The sequence below is a fragment of the Lutra lutra genome, chromosome 1 (assembly GCF_902655055.1).
Source record: "Lutra lutra chromosome 1, mLutLut1.2, whole genome shotgun sequence".
NCBI lineage: Eukaryota > Metazoa > Chordata > Mammalia > Carnivora > Mustelidae > Lutra > Lutra lutra.
The window spans coordinates 138877190-138898211 of NC_062278.1; the positions used below are offsets into that span (position 1 = coordinate 138877190).

Sequence of the window (21022 nt, forward strand, 5' to 3'; positions counted from 1 at the left end):
ATATGGTAAACTGCTAATAAACATTCATGTGAATGCCGCAGAATACTGGTAGGCATTGTGTGAGGGTAATAAGATTCTGGGTGTTTTCATTCCTGTTTTCTAAAATACTATTATTTTTGTTTTATAGTAAAAATGGATATTTAAATATTAAAATTATTATTTCTAGTCCACACTAATCTTGACTTCTCTTGACTTGTATCCTAGTTTCATTTCCTCCTGTTTATCTAGGATCTGGTTCCACCCATTATTTCCTGTGTATTATCTTAAACTTCTCTACTGATTCATTAACTAAATAAATAAATTCCTGAGTGGAGTCTTTACTCCCTTCTTTTCACTGTCACACTTCTTAAGGAAAAAACAAAATTCACAATAATTTTCTCCAATTTGAATTTCCTGTTCACTCTTCAGTATATTGGAATCTGAATTCTCTCTCCATTATGCCATTCTACCAACGTTGCTAATTTCCTTAATGTCCAAAGCTAATTAATCTGTATCCTCTTTACCCTATCACAGGTGTTTTAATACTGCTAGTCACTTTCTCCTTGAAACTGTCTACCCTGTCCTATCACACATAGAAAGAAGGATGTGAGAGGAAGAGGAAGCACAGGTTTAGAATTGCCTCTGTTGGAAACTAGAAGCTGGTATCTGCCCATGTGTGAGATCAGGTCTGAAGCCATAGACTGTGGAACCAATCCAGAAAGAAGAAGCAGGCGTGGTCAAGTGAAAGAGTGTGGCTGGGGAAATCCAATAAGAGAACCAAAAAGCAAAGTGGGTCAAAGACAAAAGAACACTCTGAGTCCCAAGGGGAACAAAAAGTCTGCAGACATAGAAAAAATTCTGCAGAATCCCTCTGACCACTTTCAGCAGAATTGCATTGTCACAATTGCATTGTGTGGAGTCTTTTATTCTCAGAATACCTCAAGGATGCTTCTTTTTTTTTTTTTAAGACTTTATTTGACAGAGAGTGAGAGAAGGAGAGAGAGCACAAGTGGGGGGAGCAGCAGAGGGAGAGGGGAAGCAGGCTCCCTGCTGAGCAGGGAACCCGATGCGGGACTCGATCCCAGGATCCTGAGATCATGACCTGAGCCAAAGGCAGAGGCTTAACCCACTGAGCCACCCAGGTGCCCTGAGCTCAAATATTTCTAAATTAGCTCAAATATTACTTGCTCTGCAAAGTCTTCCCATCTCCTTCAAACAGAGTTGCCCAATCTTCCCACTGAGCCACCCAGGTGTCCCAAGGATGCTTCTTTAATGTTCCTCAATACCACCCTCTTGGACTCACTTTTTTCTTCTGTTCATTCTCCAATTTAATCATCCTGCCTTCTTTCATCATATATTTACTAAATGACCACTATATGCCAGGCATTATGATATGCCATGAAGCTGCACAATAAATAAGGTAAAGACCCACTCCTCAAAAGCTCACCTAATTGACAATTCTTTCTTTGACCACTGCATAAATGTGTTTCCCAAGGTTCTTGCCTAGATTCTTCTCCTATCCTACCCATGGCTCCAAATGTCTCACATTACTAACCATAACCTTGGATTCTTCATCTGATATCTTGCAGATATTTCAAATTCAGGATGGCTAACACCAGATATTCATTTGCCACCAAACCAGAAGAGATCATTATCAAACTAGAAATCCCTAAGTCATCCATCAGCTTTCCTAGCTTTCCTTTCTTTCACCACATAGAACAACAACCGGAAGGCAATTCTTTTTTTTTTTTTTTTCCTTTTTAAGAACTTTATTTATTTATTTTATTTTATTTTATTTTTAAAGATTTTTTTCCTCTTCTTCCTTTTCTCCTCCTTCTCCTTCTTTTCCTCCTTCTTTTCCTCCTTCTCCTTCTCCTTCTGTAGGCTCCACACCAACTACAGAGCCCAACACAGGGCTTAAACACAAAACCCTGAGATGGACGCTTGAACTGAGATCAGGAGTTGGAGGTTTAATCAACTGAACCACCCAGATGTCCCTGGATGGCAATTTTTAACAATATCATCTACAAAGCCTTCAAAATTGCACTTTCCTCTCTATCCTAACTCTACATGAATTTTCATCCATAATTACTTTGATAAAGCCTTCTAACTTTTTCCTGTCATCCAATATTACCCCCTTCGAGTCCACCATTACTGCTGATATCAAATTTATCTTTCCAAAAGGCAAATTTTATCCACCATTGCTTCTGTTTCCATTGTTCTGGATGTTTAGATTTCTTCCACATATTTCATTTTCATCTGTATCTCTTAACACCATGCTGAATAAAAAGAGTTGCTTATAATTCTCAGATACAAGAAACTTTGGTCATGTTCTCTGCCTTTCTTTGCCAAGTGCTCAAATCTTTTTTTCCATCCAACAAATTAGTTCAAATGAGCTCAAATATTTCTTTTTTTTTAAGATTTTATTTATTTGATAGAGGAAGAGAGATCACAAGTACACAGAGCAGCAGGCAGAGGGGGGGTGGGAAGCAGGCTCCCCGCTGAGCAGAGAGCCCGATGCGGGGCTAATCCCAGGACCCTGAGATCATGACCTGAGCCAAAGGCAGAGGCTTAACCCACTGAGTCACCCAGGTGCCCTGAGCTCAAATATTTCTAAATTAGCTCAAATATTACTTGCTCTGCAAAGCCTTCCCATCTCCTTCAGAGTTGCCCAATCTTTCCACTGAGCTCTGTGCTTAGAGTATATATCTATTAAGGAAGAATCAAATTTGTTTTCTACTCATTTGGAAACCTATATAACATTTGTTCAGTTATCAGTCTCTAACATTAGAATGAGTGTCTAAACCTAGAGTGTATGGATAATGTGGTTTTTGTTGTATATTTTCTTGTATCCAGCAAAATGGCTACTACCACCACAAGTCTTTGCTGGAAGAATAAATAATCACAGAATATATAATCAATGGGGGAATTTTTTTTCTTTCATTTTATGACTATTAGGATACAACATGTATCTTGGTGAAAGTGTTGAGGAAATGCAGATTGATCAATAAAATGAAGGTCAAAGGAGAAAGGCAGGAGAAGTCAGGAGAAACCATCGGTACGGTACACACAGAAAACAAAGCTGACATCTAGGAAGGGAGGCAAAGAATGAGAAAATATCAAAGTGAAAGCTTGAAAGAATCCAATGGAACAAGGAATTATCAGCAGCTCAGCGAAATCTTTGCAATTTGACTCCGTGAATCCAAACACGTCTCATCAGTTTATCATCTTGATAAAGACATGGATATACAGAGTTCTTAGGGAAAGCACTAGAAAAAAAACACTTACAGTTGGCCAGCAAGGCATCCGATCAAAAAATTTCCCAGAGTATATGGGTCTGATGCGATCTGGAGGTTCTATTCCTGGCTCAGTGTTTTCAGCCTCCTTTCTCTCTTCAGGTTGTTGGGCAAACTGGCTCTCAGAAGGTTCTATCACCAAGCCTATTTGGGGCCCTGGCTCTTCTAGTTTGGGTAGACCAGTGTCCACCTCCACAGGAGGCTTCATCTCTGCACTGGGCTTGATCACCACACAGGTCTCTTTTCCCAGTTCCTGTCTAGGTTCTATATCCAAAGTAGGCTGCTTCCCCAGTGAAGCCCTTACCCCTCCATAGGAACCAGCCACAGAACCTCTCCTGCTCCCTAGAGCCTGTGGACTTTCGCATACCATGCCCAAGTGAGGCTGTATCATCCTTCCAGAACACCCTGCCAGAAGACAGTCATTTTCTAAGCCCATTCTTCCTGGTAACATACCTAGAGAAGATTTTGTTTCCTGGGAGGCTGAGACCCCATAGACTCCTAAATTACTCTTTTCCGGGAGGGTCCTAGAAAGATTCTGTATTTTTAATTTCATTTCAAGCTCCTTGCTCAATGGAGATTTTGTTTCTGGTGATGCTATCCTCTCCTCAAATTTATTACTATCCAGGAGGCTCTCCCTACATGAGGAATCTTTTCCTAATCCCACTCTGAACCCTAACTCCGTGGGAGATTTTGTTCCCATGAGGACCCCCCTCTCTCCTGAGTCATCCTTTCCTTCGTCTGTGAGACCAACCTCCATACTCTGGGGACATTTCCTCTCAGACACCCTCATTCCTCCAGCTGCACTCATCTCTAAGGGGAAAGCTGCACCTGGCTCAATGGAAGTTCCTAAGCCCTTGGGGTACCCCAACCCTTTAGGGAATCCCACTCTCACGAAAGAACAGATCTCCACTCGGACTCCCTGCCCACAGCTTCCTGCCTACCAATTTACACCTAGAGGAGTTCACAGACGAGAAGCAGATGAAGGTCTGTTTACTGGGTTACCTAGGAAACAGGGGCGTGGCTTGTCGCTCAATTGTTTCATCAGGCTGGTCCCTACCCATATCTCCCACTCTGTCTCGGTCCGTTTCTCTCCCTCTCCTTTCTCTCCCTCTTTTTCTTTCTCTTCCCTCCCTCTCTTCTCTTTTCTTCCTCCTTCCTTACTAGATCTGGGGGGCAAGAAAACTTGAAGGATATGGTCTTGGGCACTAGAGAAAATGCTCACCAACTTCTCTTCCGTTTTGCAAGCAACTCACTCTCCCTAGGATGGGTTTAGCCACGGGCCACCTCCTGGCCATTTGCCTATTAATTTTACTGGAGAACAGAGAATAAGTAGCCATTTTTCTGGTGGTGACCATTAATTTTAGGTCCTTCGTTATGCAAGAACATGCATACTGCATGTAGTTCTTTTAGCCTAAAGAACTACCTTGAATTCTGTTATTATATTTGGTACCTGCGGTACAGAAACAAAGTCTTTGAGAACATTCACACTTTAATAACCAGGCTTTAAATAACATTTAAATAAAGTTTGAGATGTGTTACACAATAATGCATACTGACTTTTTAAAATACTGTGGCAAACTCAAACTCGTTTTAAGCACGGGTTTTTTTTTTTTTTTTTTTTTAAATATCTATTTGAGAGAGAGTGTGTGTGAGAGAAGGGTGAGGGACAGAGGGAGAAGCAGACTCCCTGCTGGGTAGGAAGCCCTATGCAGGGACCCATCCCAGGACTTCCGGATCATGACCTGAGGCAGAGGCTTAACAGCCTGAGCCACCCAGGCACCCCAGCATGGGATTTTCTTTAAATTGTCAGGTTTTACATTTATTTATTTACGTATTCTCTTCACCCAGGGTGGGGCTTGAGCTCACGACCCCAAAGTCGAGTAGCATACTCTTCAGACAGCCAGCCAGGCAGCCCCCTTTGTCAATGAAAGTCTATTTGGTGAATATTTGTAATGTTCTACACATACATGGGAAATACAGCACCTAGCTTGGAATCAGAACAGAATTTATAGGATTCCAGTCTTTTAGAAACTATGAAGGACTTGTAAAATTTAAAATTTAAAAAAATGTTTAGGGGGCGCCTGGGTGGCTCAGCAGGTTAAGCCGCTGCCTTCGGCTCAGGTCATGATCTCAGGGTCCTGGGATCGAGCCCCGCATCGGGCTCTCTGCTCGGCGGAGAGCCTGCTTCCTCCTCTCTCTCTGCCTGCCTCTCTGCCTGCTTGTGATCTCTCTCTGTCAAATAAATAAATAAAAAATCTTTAAAATAAAAATAAAAATAAAAAATAAAAAATGTTTAGGAGATATTATTTCACATTTGAAAAAATTTGTATACTGTAATTTTCAGATAATTAATATAAATATTCTTCTCCCCGTAAGCATTTTAAATGACTTGATAGCATATAAATGAAGGCATGTCTATGTATAAGCATTCATTCAATTCTTTCATTTTACAAATAACTATTAAGTACTTACTTTGTGTCAGTGCTAGGAATATTGTGAAATAAAAGCCAATCCCTATCCCTTGGAACTTACTTTCTAGTGGGGATGGATAACCATCAAGTAAACCAATAAATAAGATCATTTCACATACTGACAAGTGAAGTGAAGAAAATACTTTCCCATAAAGGGATGCTGCTTTAGAATTTGTGGGCTTAGAAGTTATTTAACTGAGGCTTGCTTTAAGCCCCGCTTTTTAAACATGAATAACTCAAGTTCCCATAGTCTTTTTCTCATTGCCTTGCCACTATGCCTGCAATTCCTTCAGTTAGAATTACCTTTAGGTTTGTCTCAGATAGTCCCAGTTAAAAGAACATTACCAGTCATTACCATCTTTGATTCATTCTTCAACTACACAATGGTGGAAACATTTCCCGGAAGAGAAGGTAGAAGATACAGATACGTAAGAGTGCTGGGGATGATAGATGCAAAGTACTAGGAATTTGTGAGTGGGTATTTAGAGATTTGAGAGCAAAGGAAGCACTGAGGGCTGTGTTCAAGTCTATAACTTCATTTAAGGCCCATCCACTTTGTAGCTTCCTTAACAAATTATATCAATAAATAGGATTCCACATTTGACACTAAAAATATACAATTATCTGTTATCCTCAGTTACCTGGGGGTGAGGAAAAAAACACAAGCATATTATGAGTGGCAGCACCAAGAGCAAAGATGTACTGTGGCATATCAGTCTCTCCAAAATTGCCAGTGGAACTTAGAAGTGCTAGCCACGGGAGCAGCCCTCTTCAAGGCAAACATTATGACTAAACTATAAAATACTGTGAAATGTATTTATGAAGGGGGTAAATTAAAAAACAAAATTGGTAGAAAAAATAAATGAGGAAGCATTATCCTAGAACAATGAAATGGGGTGTTCCTAACAATTTATAAATTACACTATCCATGTGTTATTTGTGAGGACTTCCTCAGTCAAATGCTCATCATTTTAAATGCAATTAAGTTCACAAATATTTTGAGGTCCCTATTGTCAAAGATCCTTTGTGAGGAATTGAAATGATGAATAAATTGTTGTCTTGGTCCTTAAGAACTTTAAAATCCTAATAAGATTTTTTTGATTGATTGATTGATTGATTGATTGGAAGACAGCAGAGAAGGAGGGAGAGACAGAATTTTAAGCTGGCTCCATGCCCAGTGCGTCAGGAGGCCTACTCAGGGCCTACTCCCCCAATGAGTTTTAGATTCCCCAATGGGAATAAAAATGTGAGGAGAAAAGTCTAGGCACTATAAAATAAAGCAGATAGATATTAGAACCATCATAGAGAGTAAAGCAAAGTATTGAAACTATTGGAAAAAGATAAATCCAGTAGAAGTACAGTTGACCCTTGAACAACAGAGTTTTGAACTGTGCAAGTTCATTTATATGTGGATTTTTTTCAATATATCAGAAGATTTTTTGGAGACCTGCAAAATTTTGAAAAAAAACTTGCAAATGATATTGCCCAGAAATACCAATAATAATAATAATAATAATAATAATAATAATAATGAGGAAGTTAGGTATTATTGTAAGAGTAGAATATGTAATAAATATAACTTATAAAATATTTTATTTGTAAGGCTTCCAGTCAACTGTAAGCTACTAGTACTTAATTTGGTGGGGGGGGGGCATCAAACATTACATGCAGATGTTCAACTGTGTGGGGAGTTGGTTCCCCTAACACTTGCATTGTTCAAGGGTCAACTATATTCTCAGATGTGATCAAGAGCATTTGGTTTATTGGCGAAAGTGAAACCTGCAGTGATGAACATTAATGGTGTTCTGGGAGGGAGAGAACAAAGTGATTAAATATGCCAAGATGAGAACACACAGGCAACATTCTGGGAACACTGGGTATACTGGTATGATTAGGGTACAAAGCAAGAGTTTGGGGAGAGGGAAACTATAGAAATAGAATGACAGAAATGTGGGTTGGGCCTAGAAAAGAACTTTGGACTCTATTTTGCAAGTGAGTTATCATTGAACATTTTTGAGGAGAGTTACTGGCTGAAATGCAAAAAATGATTGAAAAGATGGGACTATGCATTAATTCAGTTTATATGAATACTATCATAATGCTAGGATTAGATCACAGGTGTTGGGATTAGATCGCATATTTGGGGATTAGAGAAATTTGGGTATTAGAATGGACAATGGTTTATGAAGGAAAGTGGGAAGAGGGAAGATGATTTTCTCCTTTCAAGTCCAGGTGACTGGAAGTCTGTTAATACCAGTCAACTAAGCAGGAGGAGATCTGGGCTGGAATAGGTTTGGTTTGGGATATAGTGTTAACATGCCACAACTGATGTGACATAGCCTATTTCCTGATTCTTCCTTGGATTGTCCAAGAGGTACTAACATGACTAACACATTACACTGGAACAAGCTCTTGAGGATAAAGTGCCACAGATACCATTTAGGTATGACACATTATGCTCTTCTGGTTAGTAACTGGGGAGTTGATCTAGAAGACTGGCTGTTCAAGGGTTCAAATCATCTTCGTTGCATAATGTTGACAGAGAATCCCCAGGACACCTTACCCTAAGTATACATCCTAGACAATGTTGATGTTCTCAAAACAGGGCTATACATACTAAACCGTAAAGTAGCCCTTATCCTGAAAGAAAGTCAATTTAACATTCTACCAAATTACAAAACGAATTATTTTGTTTTGTTTCAGATACCTGGCCGGAAACTACTGTATGAAATTTAACCAAAGAAGACTGTGTTATGTACATCTGCAGCGGAGGATAATGTTTTGAGATTTTTGGGGGGGGGGGGGGGGTTGTTTGTTTTTTTACTGGAATCCTGCGTAAGAACTCAGGACCCAGCTTGCAGATTAGAATACAATTTCGCTAGCAGTGGTGATTTTGGACAAGTTACACCATCTCTTTGCTTCAAAGTCTTTACCTTTAAAACAGGCACGCCTCACTCATTAATTACACAACCATGACTAGAGACTCCCAGCTGCCAGGCACTGTGCTACACAGTGTTGAGGACCACTTTGGGGAGCTAATACTCTAATGTAGGAAGGCAATTAGTCTCAGATATTCATTTGAGTGAGGCCTTGTAAGTGTAAAAGTAAAATAGGATAACTCGCAAAGGAAAATCCTTAATAAAAGCAAGCTATTATTTTAAGATTTTCTCCCCCCCACCACAAACAGGTAAACTGAATAAAAGCAATAAAAGCTTATTATTTTAAGATTTTCTCGCCTAGAGACTTTTGGTATGGGGACGTTCTAATCCTCTTCGCAGGAGTAAATACCTTTACGACCCAGGCTTCCCCTCAGGGCACGTTCGGAGGGCTGGGGAGGCTCTCTCAGACTAGAAAAGTCCTCCCCCAAAAGCCCCCTAACCCGTGTTACCACAGTTGGGGTGCTGTAGGGTAGGGTTAATTGGGACTGTGAGCTCACATTCACAAAAGGAATTTCTCCGCCCCACATGGGCAGGGAGCAACAAACCCCTGTTCTCGAGCTCCCCCAAAATCAAGGCCATAAAAGAATTCCCCCACCCCCTACCGCCGGGAGGCCACGACCGCCACCCAGATGACAATGGCGCCTGCAAGGGCGGGGCCGCGCTTGCCTGGGACGTGGGATGGAGGAAGCAGGCTGGCTCGCCCCCGGCTGAACGCAGAGGTCACATGACACGCCCCAGCCGGCCCCGCAGACCAGCCCCAGCTGAGAGGGCTTTGAGAAGGGGCGGGGGAGCGGACGGAGAGGTGGGGTTGGCTACCGCGGAAGTGACGAAGGGGCGTAGCTTGCTACGTGCAGCGACGTGGCGGCGAGGCCGGCGCCGAGCGGCGGAAGTGGCTCCCGCGCTGGGACTTGAGTGTTTGTGTTTTGGTTCGCGGCGGAGCCGGCGGCTAGCCTGAGGGGAGGAGGCAGAGGAGGGAGGAGGAGGAAGAATTAGTCGGAACTCGAGCGCCGGCGGCGGTGAAGGAGGAGAAAGGAAAGAGGAAGGCGGAGCGGAGAGAGGCGGAGACGGAGCCGGACGGGGGCGGCACCACGGCACGATCCCCGCACGGTCCAGTCTGAGGGGAGCGGCCTGAGAAGGAGACGCGCCGCCACCGTCTTAGCCACCGCCACAGCTTCAGCCTCTTCTCGGGCTACGCCTGGGAGTTGCTGCCGGGAGGCTTTAACCCCGCGGCTCCGCGTGCTGCGGTCTCAGGTAACCAAACCTTCCCTCCCTTGCCAAGAGCCAGCCGGGACCCCAGGTTATGCGCTGTTCTCAGTCTGTCCGCGGCCCTGCCGGCACTATGTCTCCCGCCCATTCTTCTTTCACCTGGCCCCAGTGCCCTGGACCAGAGCTGTCGAGCTGGGCATCTCGTCCTGCCGGCCGTGGTGATTCATTCCTCAAAGAGCTCTGGGGATCGGGATTTGCGGACTGACTGAGGGAGCGACGGGTGTCACCCTCTTCCCTTCTCAAGATGGCGCCGTGAGAGAGTGCTGGAGGCCGCGGTTCCGTCTGGCCCCTGTCCTGGCAGTCCTGGAGGGGGTGGTCCCAGCCGAAGCTAGGCCAGGATGGGGGAAGCAGGATGGGAAAGATGGCCAGGGGGCCTGGCGGGTCCTGCTTGTTCGGGCCATCCGGAGTTTGGTATCAGTTACTCAGGTGCTCTCCAAGGAGGAACTGGGGCCTACAGCAGGTGTGAATTTGGGGAGCTCCGCCTACCTTCGACTTCCAAAGACCGGTAATGGAGGGAGGAGGCGGCTCATCAACATAGTCTGCCTAGGGGCTGTCTCATCTATGAAAGGTGATGAACCGCAACTTTAAAGAACTCGAGACAACTAGGCCGCTGAGCACGCACAGTGGGTAGAGAGAGACCTTATGAAACCTGTCCGGCTGTTCTCTTCCCTTAGAAGCTGGTTACCCTCCCGAGACTTTCAGACTCTTAGACGCTATGAACGTCATAATTCACCAATTTTGGTTTTTGTCAGTGTCATAACCAGTTAGAAAAAAAAAAAACAAAAAACACGTGTACAGCACTATGATAATTCAGGAGGGCTCAGAAACTTTATTTTTAATGTAAAATTGGGATAATATGAGTTCATAGGGTTGCTGTAAGCAAAATTCATGGACTAGTGGTTGGCACATAAGTGTGCGGTAAATGTTAGCTGCTGTTGTTAATACTATTTTCATTAAAGAACACCTAGAGACCTTTATAGACTACCACTTCATTTTCAAAACATTTAAAAAGCATTTTATGCAAAATTTTTGTTTTGCAAAACAAAACAGTAGTGAATACAAGCGAATGCACATGATTTTTAACCTTAATGTTAGGCTACCTGTATCTTTTATAATTACATTTATTTTCTGCTAGAGGGTGTTGGAGGGAGTTATAGTCCAACAGCTTTAACCCTTAGAAGGCAAAGCTAAAATCATAATTTTTTTATGGGAATGTCTTTTTTCCTGAAATTTTGGACCATGGAAATTTGGAGCATGTTGTCCTTGACAAGTATTTGAATTTGATGTTTTGGAGGTAGTGAAACAATTGGGAAGTGTTTCTGTTGGTATTGAGGTATCTGATGGTGTGTTGGTACGTGTTCATTCTGCGTGATATTCTGTTGATTTTTGGTCATTATTTCATCAGAGGGCCACTTTAATTGCCAATTTTCAGTCCCTTTTATGTGTTGGCCCCTGTATTGGATGGATAGATAGGTAGATTGATTGATTCTGTCATCTAATTTTCCAGTAGATATGTAACTTAGGTATTATGGAAATGGAGACTTTGGTATAGCCAGCCAGGATTAGATCCCAAATCTGGTATGTTTTTTAGGGAGGGGGGGCGTTGTCAATGTGAGGATCGGAGCATTTTTAAAAATTTTTTAATCTTTTTTTAAAGATTTTATTTATTTATTTGACAGAGAGAGTGAACAAGAGAGGGAACACAGGCAGGGGGAGTGGGAGAGGGAGAAGCAGGCTTCCCGCTGAACAACCAGCCCGATGCGGGGGCTCGATTCCAGGACCCTGGGATCATGACCTGCGAAGAAGGCAGCAGCTTAATGGCTGAGCCACCCAGGCTCCCCGGAGCATTTTTTATTACAGAAAAATTTTTAAATGTACAGAAATAGGGAGAAGAGTAAAGTGAACCCATCGCCAATTTAAATTATTTTGTGGCCAGTCATGTTTTATTTACATCACTACTGTTTGGAAGCAACTCAGACATATCATTTCAAGTGTGAATAGTTTGGTATGCATTACTAAAAGGACTCTGCAAAGCTGCCGCTTAGGTAAGTCAGTGGTGATTTTGTTGTCTCCAGTGTAAGATCGCTTGGATATTTATTAATGAATTCATTGTCCAAAGGGATTTTTATCTAAACTCATTTCATGGGGAAGGCAAATTTCTTACATGAGGTACCTAAATGAAATATAACAGTTATTTTAAGGAGGGGATCATCAGGTTTAAGGAGCACATGATCAGATTGTAGCTAAAGATGGGAGGAAACCATTGTGATTTGTGAGTAGATTGGAATAATGTTCCATTATTCCTTTGAGATTGAAAATTAGCATTAGATGATAAGAGAAGTTGCCATTTAGGCTAGGTTTTTCTAGATGTGTTAAATAGAAAATAGTGACATATTTAATTGTTAGGCCCAAACTACAGAATAGCGTAACAAAGTAAGACACTAATAAGATTACCACATAGAGGACCTCTGTTAACACTTCCATGTATAATGTACTTGAGCACATGAAACAATTTTAAGTCTTTTAGCCACTGGACACACAAACCTGAGAGCCTTATAATACTTGTTGCTCCAATTTACCATTAGTTAAACAAAAAAAATGTATAATTTTACAGGGGCCTTCCCGTAATAATAAGCAACATTTATTGAGCTCTTAACTGTGTTCTAGGATCTTTTGTAAGAACTTTCCATTTACAAACTTCATTTTCCCTAAAACTATTCTAGTCCAACTAGTCTGGTTCCAGAACCTAAACTCTTGAATCATCTCTCAGGTTGACTGAGTTTGAAACAGCTCTTTCATGGCTTTGTCACAACTCTGTCACAGTAACTGTGTGACCTCAATCAAGTTACTGTACCTCTCTGTGCCTGTTTCCTCATTTTTAATGGTTGTAGTATCTATAGGATTGTTGAGTGACTATGTTAAGTACTTAACTACCTGGCACAAAGTTAAGTCTTTAATAAAGATTAGCTATAGAATTTTTTTTTTAATTCTGAAAATTACAGTAGGATTTTAGGCTTAAATCTCATACCTTATAAGGTAGTGAATTTAAATGACATTCAATGTCATGTCAATGTTAAGATTATCATGCGATATAATATGGTACAGGCAAAATTTGCTGAAGTGATTAACATTAGATTTGTTTTGTTTCCTGATTTGTATATTTAATTTTTCTTTACAGGTTTCTCTACATCTAGAAAGAAAAAAATTGACACCTTGCATCCTGGAAGTTCATTTAAGAGACTGAAATTAGGGACTTCTTTCAAATTTGGACATGGCTAATCGAGGAGCAACAAGACCCAATGGGCCAAATACTGGAAATAAAATATGCCAGTTCAAACTAGTACTTCTGGGAGAGTCTGCTGTTGGGAAATCAAGCCTAGTGCTTCGTTTTGTGAAGGGCCAATTTCATGAATTTCAAGAGAGTACCATAGGGGGTGAGATTTTCTTTTTTCCCTTCATTTAATTAAATTATACATTGGCAAAAATTTTGCGGTTCTAGTTGTTTGATGATGAATACCTAAATAGGTTGCATAGTGAAGAAAACTGGTCAGCAGACTTTAGGCTTTAAAACTTACGCTGATTTTTGTTTAGATAGTATCTTCCAACATTTTGATTTCCTGGTTATCCCCAAGATGGTTGTGTATAAGCTGGAATACAGATGCAAGCATGAAGAGAGTCAATATCCCAAGTATTTAGATTTGATCTGATACCTGTTCCTTGATAGTAATTAGAGGCTTCTTCAAATTAATACATGTTTTAGCGCTTTAGAATGAGTAAGAAAATAGTAAAAGTAAATAATAAAAGTTAACCTTAAAATTCTAATTCTAAATAACTGGACTATTTGTAAATTACACTGATTAGTAAAATTAATTAAATTTTATTAAACTTGTTTAAGAATGCTCCTAGGGTGAAGGAAGAGAAAAAGTCAATGATCAACGAAGAGGGACAAAAAAGGGAAATGGGACCTGGAGAGAAAGACGAAAGAAAGGTTGAATACAGTGGTTGTGGTAGAGCTGAAATGAGGGGAAGGTAAGAGGCAGGAGAAAGGTAACAGCTAATAGTGCAGTGTTATGGATAGAAGACGGGAAATTTGATAAATTGAATTTAATCAAATTCACAACTATATAGCAGTGGGGCAAAACAGCCTTTTCCTTTTTTTTTTTTTTTTTTTTAAAGATTTTATTTATTTGATAGAGAGTGAGAGTGAGAGGATGAGGGGGGAAAGCAGACTTCTGCAGAGCTGGGAGCCTGATGTGGGACTCGATCCCAGGACTCCAGGATCATAACCCGAGCTGAACGCAGTGGCTTAACCAACTGAGTCACCCAGGCACCCCCGGAACAGCCTTTTCCAAGCATCCTGTTTCATCTGTCAAATGAAGCTTTTGAATTGAGTAATACCAGAGGAAACACAGTTTTAAGATCACAATATTTTGCAAGGGGTATATAATTAAGCAGTACTATATTTTTAAGGGTATACATGATATATTTTAATGTCATACATATAAAAAGTCAAACTTTTGAAATACTTAAGACCGATACTGACACATAGCCAACTTCAGATCTTTCAGAAGTGTAACTTTCTGTCTTGCATTTAGTGTATGTTCTCAAGTACACTTGAGGATCTTGTTCATAGTTCAGACCCTTCCAATAAAATAGTTTATAAAACTATACTACTACCTCCTGGTCTTTCCCTGTATACAGGAAGTATCCTACATAGGTGATATTTCCACTTCAGTAGACTCAGAGAAGTGTGGTGGTGATTGTCAATCTCTTGTTTGTACATCTATCAAGTTACACAGTGTTACATGTTTTAGTTTGTTGTATTTTTTTTCCAAGATTTATTGAGAGAGAGAGAGAGTGTGTGTGTGTGTACACAGTGGTGGGAGTGAGTAGGGGCAGAGGGAGAAGGATAGAATCCTCAAGCAAACTCCCTGCTGAGTATGGAGCTTATTATGGGACCCATCAGAGGTCTCAGTCCCAGGACCCTGAGATCATGACCTGAGCTGAAATCGAGTCAGCTGCTCAACTGACTGAGCTACCCAGGTGCTCCTAGTGTTTTGTGTTTTTATAATGAGCATGAAAAATGTAGTCCATGGTATGGAGCTTTTGAGTTAGAAATCTAATGAATAATAATAATGAATAATATACATTCTTGTGGTTTCTTTGTTAATAGATTTATGTATATTTATGTATGTATATACATACATATATACGTATATATACATACATACATACATATACATATATATATATACACACACACATATACATTTATGTATGTGTAGACACACAGACACACACATCTGGTTTAGTAATGAAATATCAAGGTAATAACACTTCTCAAGTGGTTGTCAGTGGCAGCATTTCCCAAAGTACTTATGAGTTTGAGGCTATAAATACATGGGCCAGATAGAATTGATAAATGCCACCCTCCCCCTTTTCACAGTACATACCAAAATAACAAAAACACTGAAGTGCTATAGTAAAGAACTTAATTCCTGGGAAACTGCAGGAGCCTCAGAAGCTTAAGACTAGAATCTTTTTTTTTTTTTTTTTTTTTTTTTGGTATTATGATCATCCAAATGTATTTTTTTCCTAATTGACATTTCAAGCAGGACGTTTACAAGAAAAATTTAATCCTGTATCAGTGTCATAAGTACACATATTTTCTGATATTTGTGTTTGCATATATATAGTCTGCATTTCCGTTGAATACAAATTAGATTATTTACATTTCAGTAATGAGATTTTCAGGTTTTTTTGTTCCTACATGTAAAGCTTCCTTAATATTTTCTACTTGTACAGATCAAATCTTGCTTTTAAAACCAACTCTATAAGGATTTTATATCCAAATTTCTGTGTCAGTGGTTGTTGGACACTTTCTAACTACCTTGACTACATAGTAATATCTTTAGGAGGTATGAAGTGCCATTACAATTATACCTGTGAGCACCAGTGTTTGGTTTGGTTTTGAGACATTACTGACATAAGACATTGTGTAAGATTAAGGTGTTAGACAGTGATTTAATGTTTTATAGTGAGTGCTGTTCTTTTATTCTGTTTGCTAACAGCTGTTCACCCTTAGGAACTATAGTAGTAGTCTATTTAAGGATTTCAAGGTTTGAGATATTTAATGATGAATACCATAGGTCTGTAACTTTTAAGAAATAAGTATTTTTGTTTTGGCTGATGTGTGATAAGACTTAGCTAACAAATGAACCTGGCCAAGTGTTTTGCATTTTATCTATGCTTTATTTTTTGATTGTTTATATTTGGTAATAGTCATGGTCTGAAGAGCTCAATTAAAATTCTCTTCTGATTGTGTTTTACGGTGGGGCTCATATGCTGTAGTCTTTTAATTTGTGTATTCTAGAACCTTACATTCATCAAGAATATCAGGGTAGTTTATGTGATTCTTCCTAAACATGGAAGTTTGATTTAAGAATCCATGTTGTCTCACAATTTGACATACAATTGCCCCTTGATCCTATAACACTCACAATGAGGTTAGGTCATTAGGTGATGGGTTTAGCACTTTGGGGAGTTCTAGCTGATTTATAGGGGTTTAAAGTCTGCATCACATTTTTTGTTCTTATTAAGACAAGCCCAGAAGGTTGGCAACGAATATTAAGGCTCAGGTGGTTGTCTTCCTTCCTGCTCTCTCATCTGAAGGCTTAGTATTGCCTCAGTTAGTATTTGTTGGATAGGGCTGGCCGTCTTTCACTTAACACCTTGAGTAGTTAAAGACTTTACAGATTTCAAGTGAGTTACTCTTGTCAAAAAAAAGAACCAGAATTTGTTTTTAAACACATTTAAGTATTATTTACAAACAAGTAGATAGATCTTTGGTGTAAGAGCAGCATAAGGGTATGCAGTGAAATAAGACATAGTCATTCAACTCTTTTTTTCTTTTGAAAGATAAATGTTTTACACCACAGTTTAATTTTATAGGCAGTGTCGTCAGAGGAATAGAGGACACATGGTTTAGGTTTTAGAACTATACATGAGAACATTAACAGCATTCTCTTTGCAGGTACTGTAATTTTTGAACTTTGGTTTAGAGCAGTGATTCTCAGAATGTTCTCTGTTCCAGGAGCATCTACATTACCTGAGAATTTGTTAAAAGTGCAAATTCCTATATCCTATATTGAATCAAAATCCTGAAGTGGAACCAGTGATCTTATATTTTAACAGGTTTTCCAGGTGATTTGATATGTGCTGAAGTTTGAGAACAACTGCTTTTATGTTCTGAGTAGTCAATATTACTTTTAAACTGAGGTTCTTGGAATAATTGCTTTCCTTTTTTTTTTTTTTTTGAACTGGAGTTTGGGTAGGATTTCTAAAAATAAGTTGTTTATCCAACTGTTCCAGTTTGAAGATACAAAGTATTTTGTCCAGTTACATCATATATTATTTGTATCTGTTTGTATGGAAACCCTTTCCCACAAATCTGTTAACCTGTTGGGCCCTTCAGGAGAATATGGCCCCTTCTCTGTCCCATCTAGGTTGCTCTCCCTTGTCTCTCCTAAGGAACTTAGAGTATCTGTAGTTTTCAGTTATCTGTACCAATGCTGCTCCCCCTTAGTGTCACAAGTAATCAAGGACTGATTATACCCTAAGTTAGAGAAACAAGTGCCTTTTTAATTGTAGTTCCAGTACATGGCACATACTCTTAGGCAACTCATACTCAGCTTTATTTTACTCTTACAGAAAGGAAAATAATGGTACCTAACTTGAAAAGGTTTCGGTGAAGATTAAATGAAAGTACATATAAATTTCTTGGCTACTGTGCCTAGCATAGAGTAAAATGCTTATTAAATGTTAGCTGCTACCACTACCATCACCACCATTACTTTTTTTTTTTTTAAGATTTTATTTATTTATTTGACAGAGATCACAAGTAGACAGAGAGGCAGGCAGATAGAGAGAGAGAGAGGGAAGCAGGCTCACCTCCCAGCAGAGAGCCCGATGCAGGACTCGATCCCAGGACCCCGAGACCATGACCCGAGCCGAAGGCAGTGGCTCAACCCACTGAGCCACCCAGGCGCCCACCACCATTACTTTTTGCTGAGTCATTTTTGTCACTGTTCTATTGTCAAAACATGACATTTATTTTGGGAATCATAACTATTCCATGTAGTGCATAGTGTTTGATTTAGGATTTGACAATGTTAAAAAAAAAACTTTACGTTTAGATTTTCTTTTATTGGAAGACAAACCTTCTGATTAAAAATTATAGGAACAGTCGCTTCTCGGCCTTTTGCCTAAGATCAAGTGTAAAAATTATAGGAACGGGCGCCTGGGAGGCTTAGTCGTTAAGCGTCTGCCTTCAGTTCAGGTCATGATCTCAGGGTCCTGGGATAAGTCCCGCATCGGGCTCCCTGCTCCACAGGAAGCCTGCTTCTCCCTCTCCCACTTGGCCTGCTTGTGTTCCCCTCTCTTGCTGTGCCTCTTTCTGTCAAATAAAATCCTTTTTAAAAAAAGTATAGGAACAAACAAGAGTTTTTTAAGAGGTTTTTATTTGTCAGAGAGCATGTGAGCACAAGCAGGGGGAACAGACTGCAATCAGAGGGAGAAGGCTCCCTGCTGAGCAAGGAGCCCAGTGTGGGCCTCGATCCCAGAACCCTGGAATCATGACCTGAGCCGAAGGCAGATGCTTAACCCAAGATTTTAAAAACCTTGTAAGCAAATACTTGCATTAAATTTGAGCCTTCCAAAAATGAAGTTTTTGCAGATTCATTCAAGTAGATAGTATGAGCATTTACAACTAAGTTTCTTAAAATTCTGCATGGTAAATTCTTACAAATTTTCCCCCTCCATTTATTGGTTTTCACAAAAGTGGTTAGTCATGTATATTACACTAAATGCAGGCCACCCACATGAACTAAGTTATTTGTGGAAATTTTCTCAGAGGGAGAAATTACACTGTTAAATAGAATACTAAATGTATTTGGATATTAAACTTACTTCCTAAACTGGGAAAGAAAACCTAGCCAGAAAATTTGAATCTGAGTAAGTCATGTTCTTCCTGTAGTAATAAGCTTTCTGTTGCCCTTCAATTGTTTGCCTTCAGAAAAACCCATCTGTATATAGATGATAATCCCCAGTTCACAGTGGTTCTACTTAAGATTTTTCAACTTCATGATGGTATGAAAGCAATGCAGACAGTAGAAACTATACTCTGAATTTTGATTATCTTCCAGGCTGGCAATATTCAATATAGTACTCTTGTGATGCTTGGCAGTAGCAGGGAGTCCTAACTCCCGGTCAGCCACGTGATCACAGGGTAAATAACTGAAAGAACCATTCTGTACCGGTAAAAGCCATTTCATTTTTCATATTTAGTACGTATTCAAAAAATTACATGAGATATTCAATACTGTGTTATAAAATAGTCTTTGTGTTAGATGATTTTGCCCAACTGTAAGTTAACATAAGTGTTCTGAGCACATGTAAACTAAGGTAGGTTAGGTGTATTTTTTACTTTTGCCATATTTTCAACTTGACGATGGGTTTATTGGGAATAACCCCATCAGGAGTCCAGGAAGACCTGTACTATAATCTGTGCATTTATTACCTTTATCATTTTTCATCCACACATTGCTCTCAATTAAAAGTGCTTTTTTTTTTTTTTTTTTTTTTTTTAAGAGCATGTCCAAGTAAGGGGGTGGTGCAGAGGGAAAAGGAGAGAGAATCTTAATCTTAAGCATGGAGCCCTATATGGGACTTGATCTCACAACCCTAAAGTCATTACCTGAGCAGAAAGCAAGAGTTGGATGCCACCCAGGCGCACCTCAATTTAAAAAACTTTTCAGAAAGAACAGAAAACCTAGAGATAGACCATTAGCATATGGTCTTCGATTGGTGAGGAAAACAGTGAAGTGTTCATTGTTCTTTCTAACACAGTGAGAATTAAAATTGTCAAAGTTAATCATTGGTTTCAAGTGGAAGAATATCCTTATGCATGATAGTATTCACTTCTAGAAAGTTGTATTCAGTCAGTATTTGAGGTAAGTTGTATTACTCTGAGAAGGTGGTAGAGATTTGCTACTTTACATCAGTTTGTACCAGTTATGCCCTAAAAAATGAATTTTTAATAGTCTAAACATCGTTATTCTCCAGTATCCTAGTTTAAAGTGTTACACATGACTAAATATTGCTGTCAGTTAGGAGTCTGTAAGCTTGTTTCTAATTCTGGTACCCTTCTATGAACACTTTTCTGAGACCTGTTTGTAAAATGAGAGGGTTGAACTTATAAATAAGGATCCTTCTAGAGCTAACTTTATAAAGTTTTTGTCCCATCTTACTTACTTCATTTATTGTCCTCTGATGCTGCTGAAGTGCTCAAAGCTCTTTGGTAGGATTTTTGCCAGTTAGTTCTAACTATAGTGAACAGCCTCTATTGATTGACTAATTTGCTGCTTTTATTCTGTCACATACTGGGAAGTAAGATTGTGAAACTTCTTTAAAATTCATTTACTCAATGAATTTACCAAGCTCCTAACACTGTGCTAAGCACTAGAAGTTAAAGATGACCTTATGGTTTGGGATGGGAGACAGATTGAGTACACATAAGGAATGAAAAATGGTATTACATACCACTATTTATTTGTTTATTTTAAAGAATTTATTTATTTGACACACAGAGACAGCAAGAGAGGGAATACAAGCAGGGGGAGTGGGAGAGGGAGGAGCAGGCGTCCCACTGAGCAGGGAAGCCTGATGTGGGGCTAGATCCCAGGACCCTGGGATCATGACCTGAGCCAAACAGAGGCAGAGCTTTAAGACTGAGCCACCCAGGCTCCCCACATACAACTATGTAAATTATGCCTAAATTTCCAGTTGGCCTTCCTGTTTTTTTTATTACATATATTCCAAAAGAGTACGTATATGTATACATAAGGAAGTGTATTGTCAGTTACATACTGGAAAAATCTGTAAGTTTTCAAAAGCTTTGATGCTTGGACTTTATGACATGTGTTTTGGCTGCATTCAGTCTATTTTTGCTACCTTTCTGTTGTTGACTCTGTTCTGAACATTTAAGGTTTGTGGATAATTGACCTTTTGTAGA

General features: G+C 39.7%; 2 protein-coding genes across 2 annotated transcripts in view; one reads left to right on the forward strand and one right to left on the reverse strand.

Moving 5' to 3' along the window:
• Positions 1-4744, reverse strand: part of EFHB (EF-hand domain family member B) — a 53848-nt gene extending 49104 nt beyond the window's left edge. The window contains exon 1 of the mRNA XM_047737788.1: positions 3268-4744. Coding sequence (XP_047593744.1) covers positions 3268-4083 — 816 coding nt within the window. The 5' untranslated portion in view covers positions 4084-4744. The remainder of the gene's footprint in view (positions 1-3267) is intronic.
• Positions 4745-9558: 4814 nt separating this feature from the next.
• RAB5A (RAB5A, member RAS oncogene family) overlaps positions 9559-21022 on the forward strand; it is a 31130-nt gene continuing 19666 nt past the window's right edge. The window contains exons 1-2 of the mRNA XM_047737809.1: positions 9559-9936; positions 13130-13385. Of these exons, the coding sequence (XP_047593765.1) occupies positions 13223-13385 (163 nt within the window). The 5' untranslated portion in view covers positions 9559-9936; positions 13130-13222. The remainder of the gene's footprint in view (positions 9937-13129; positions 13386-21022) is intronic.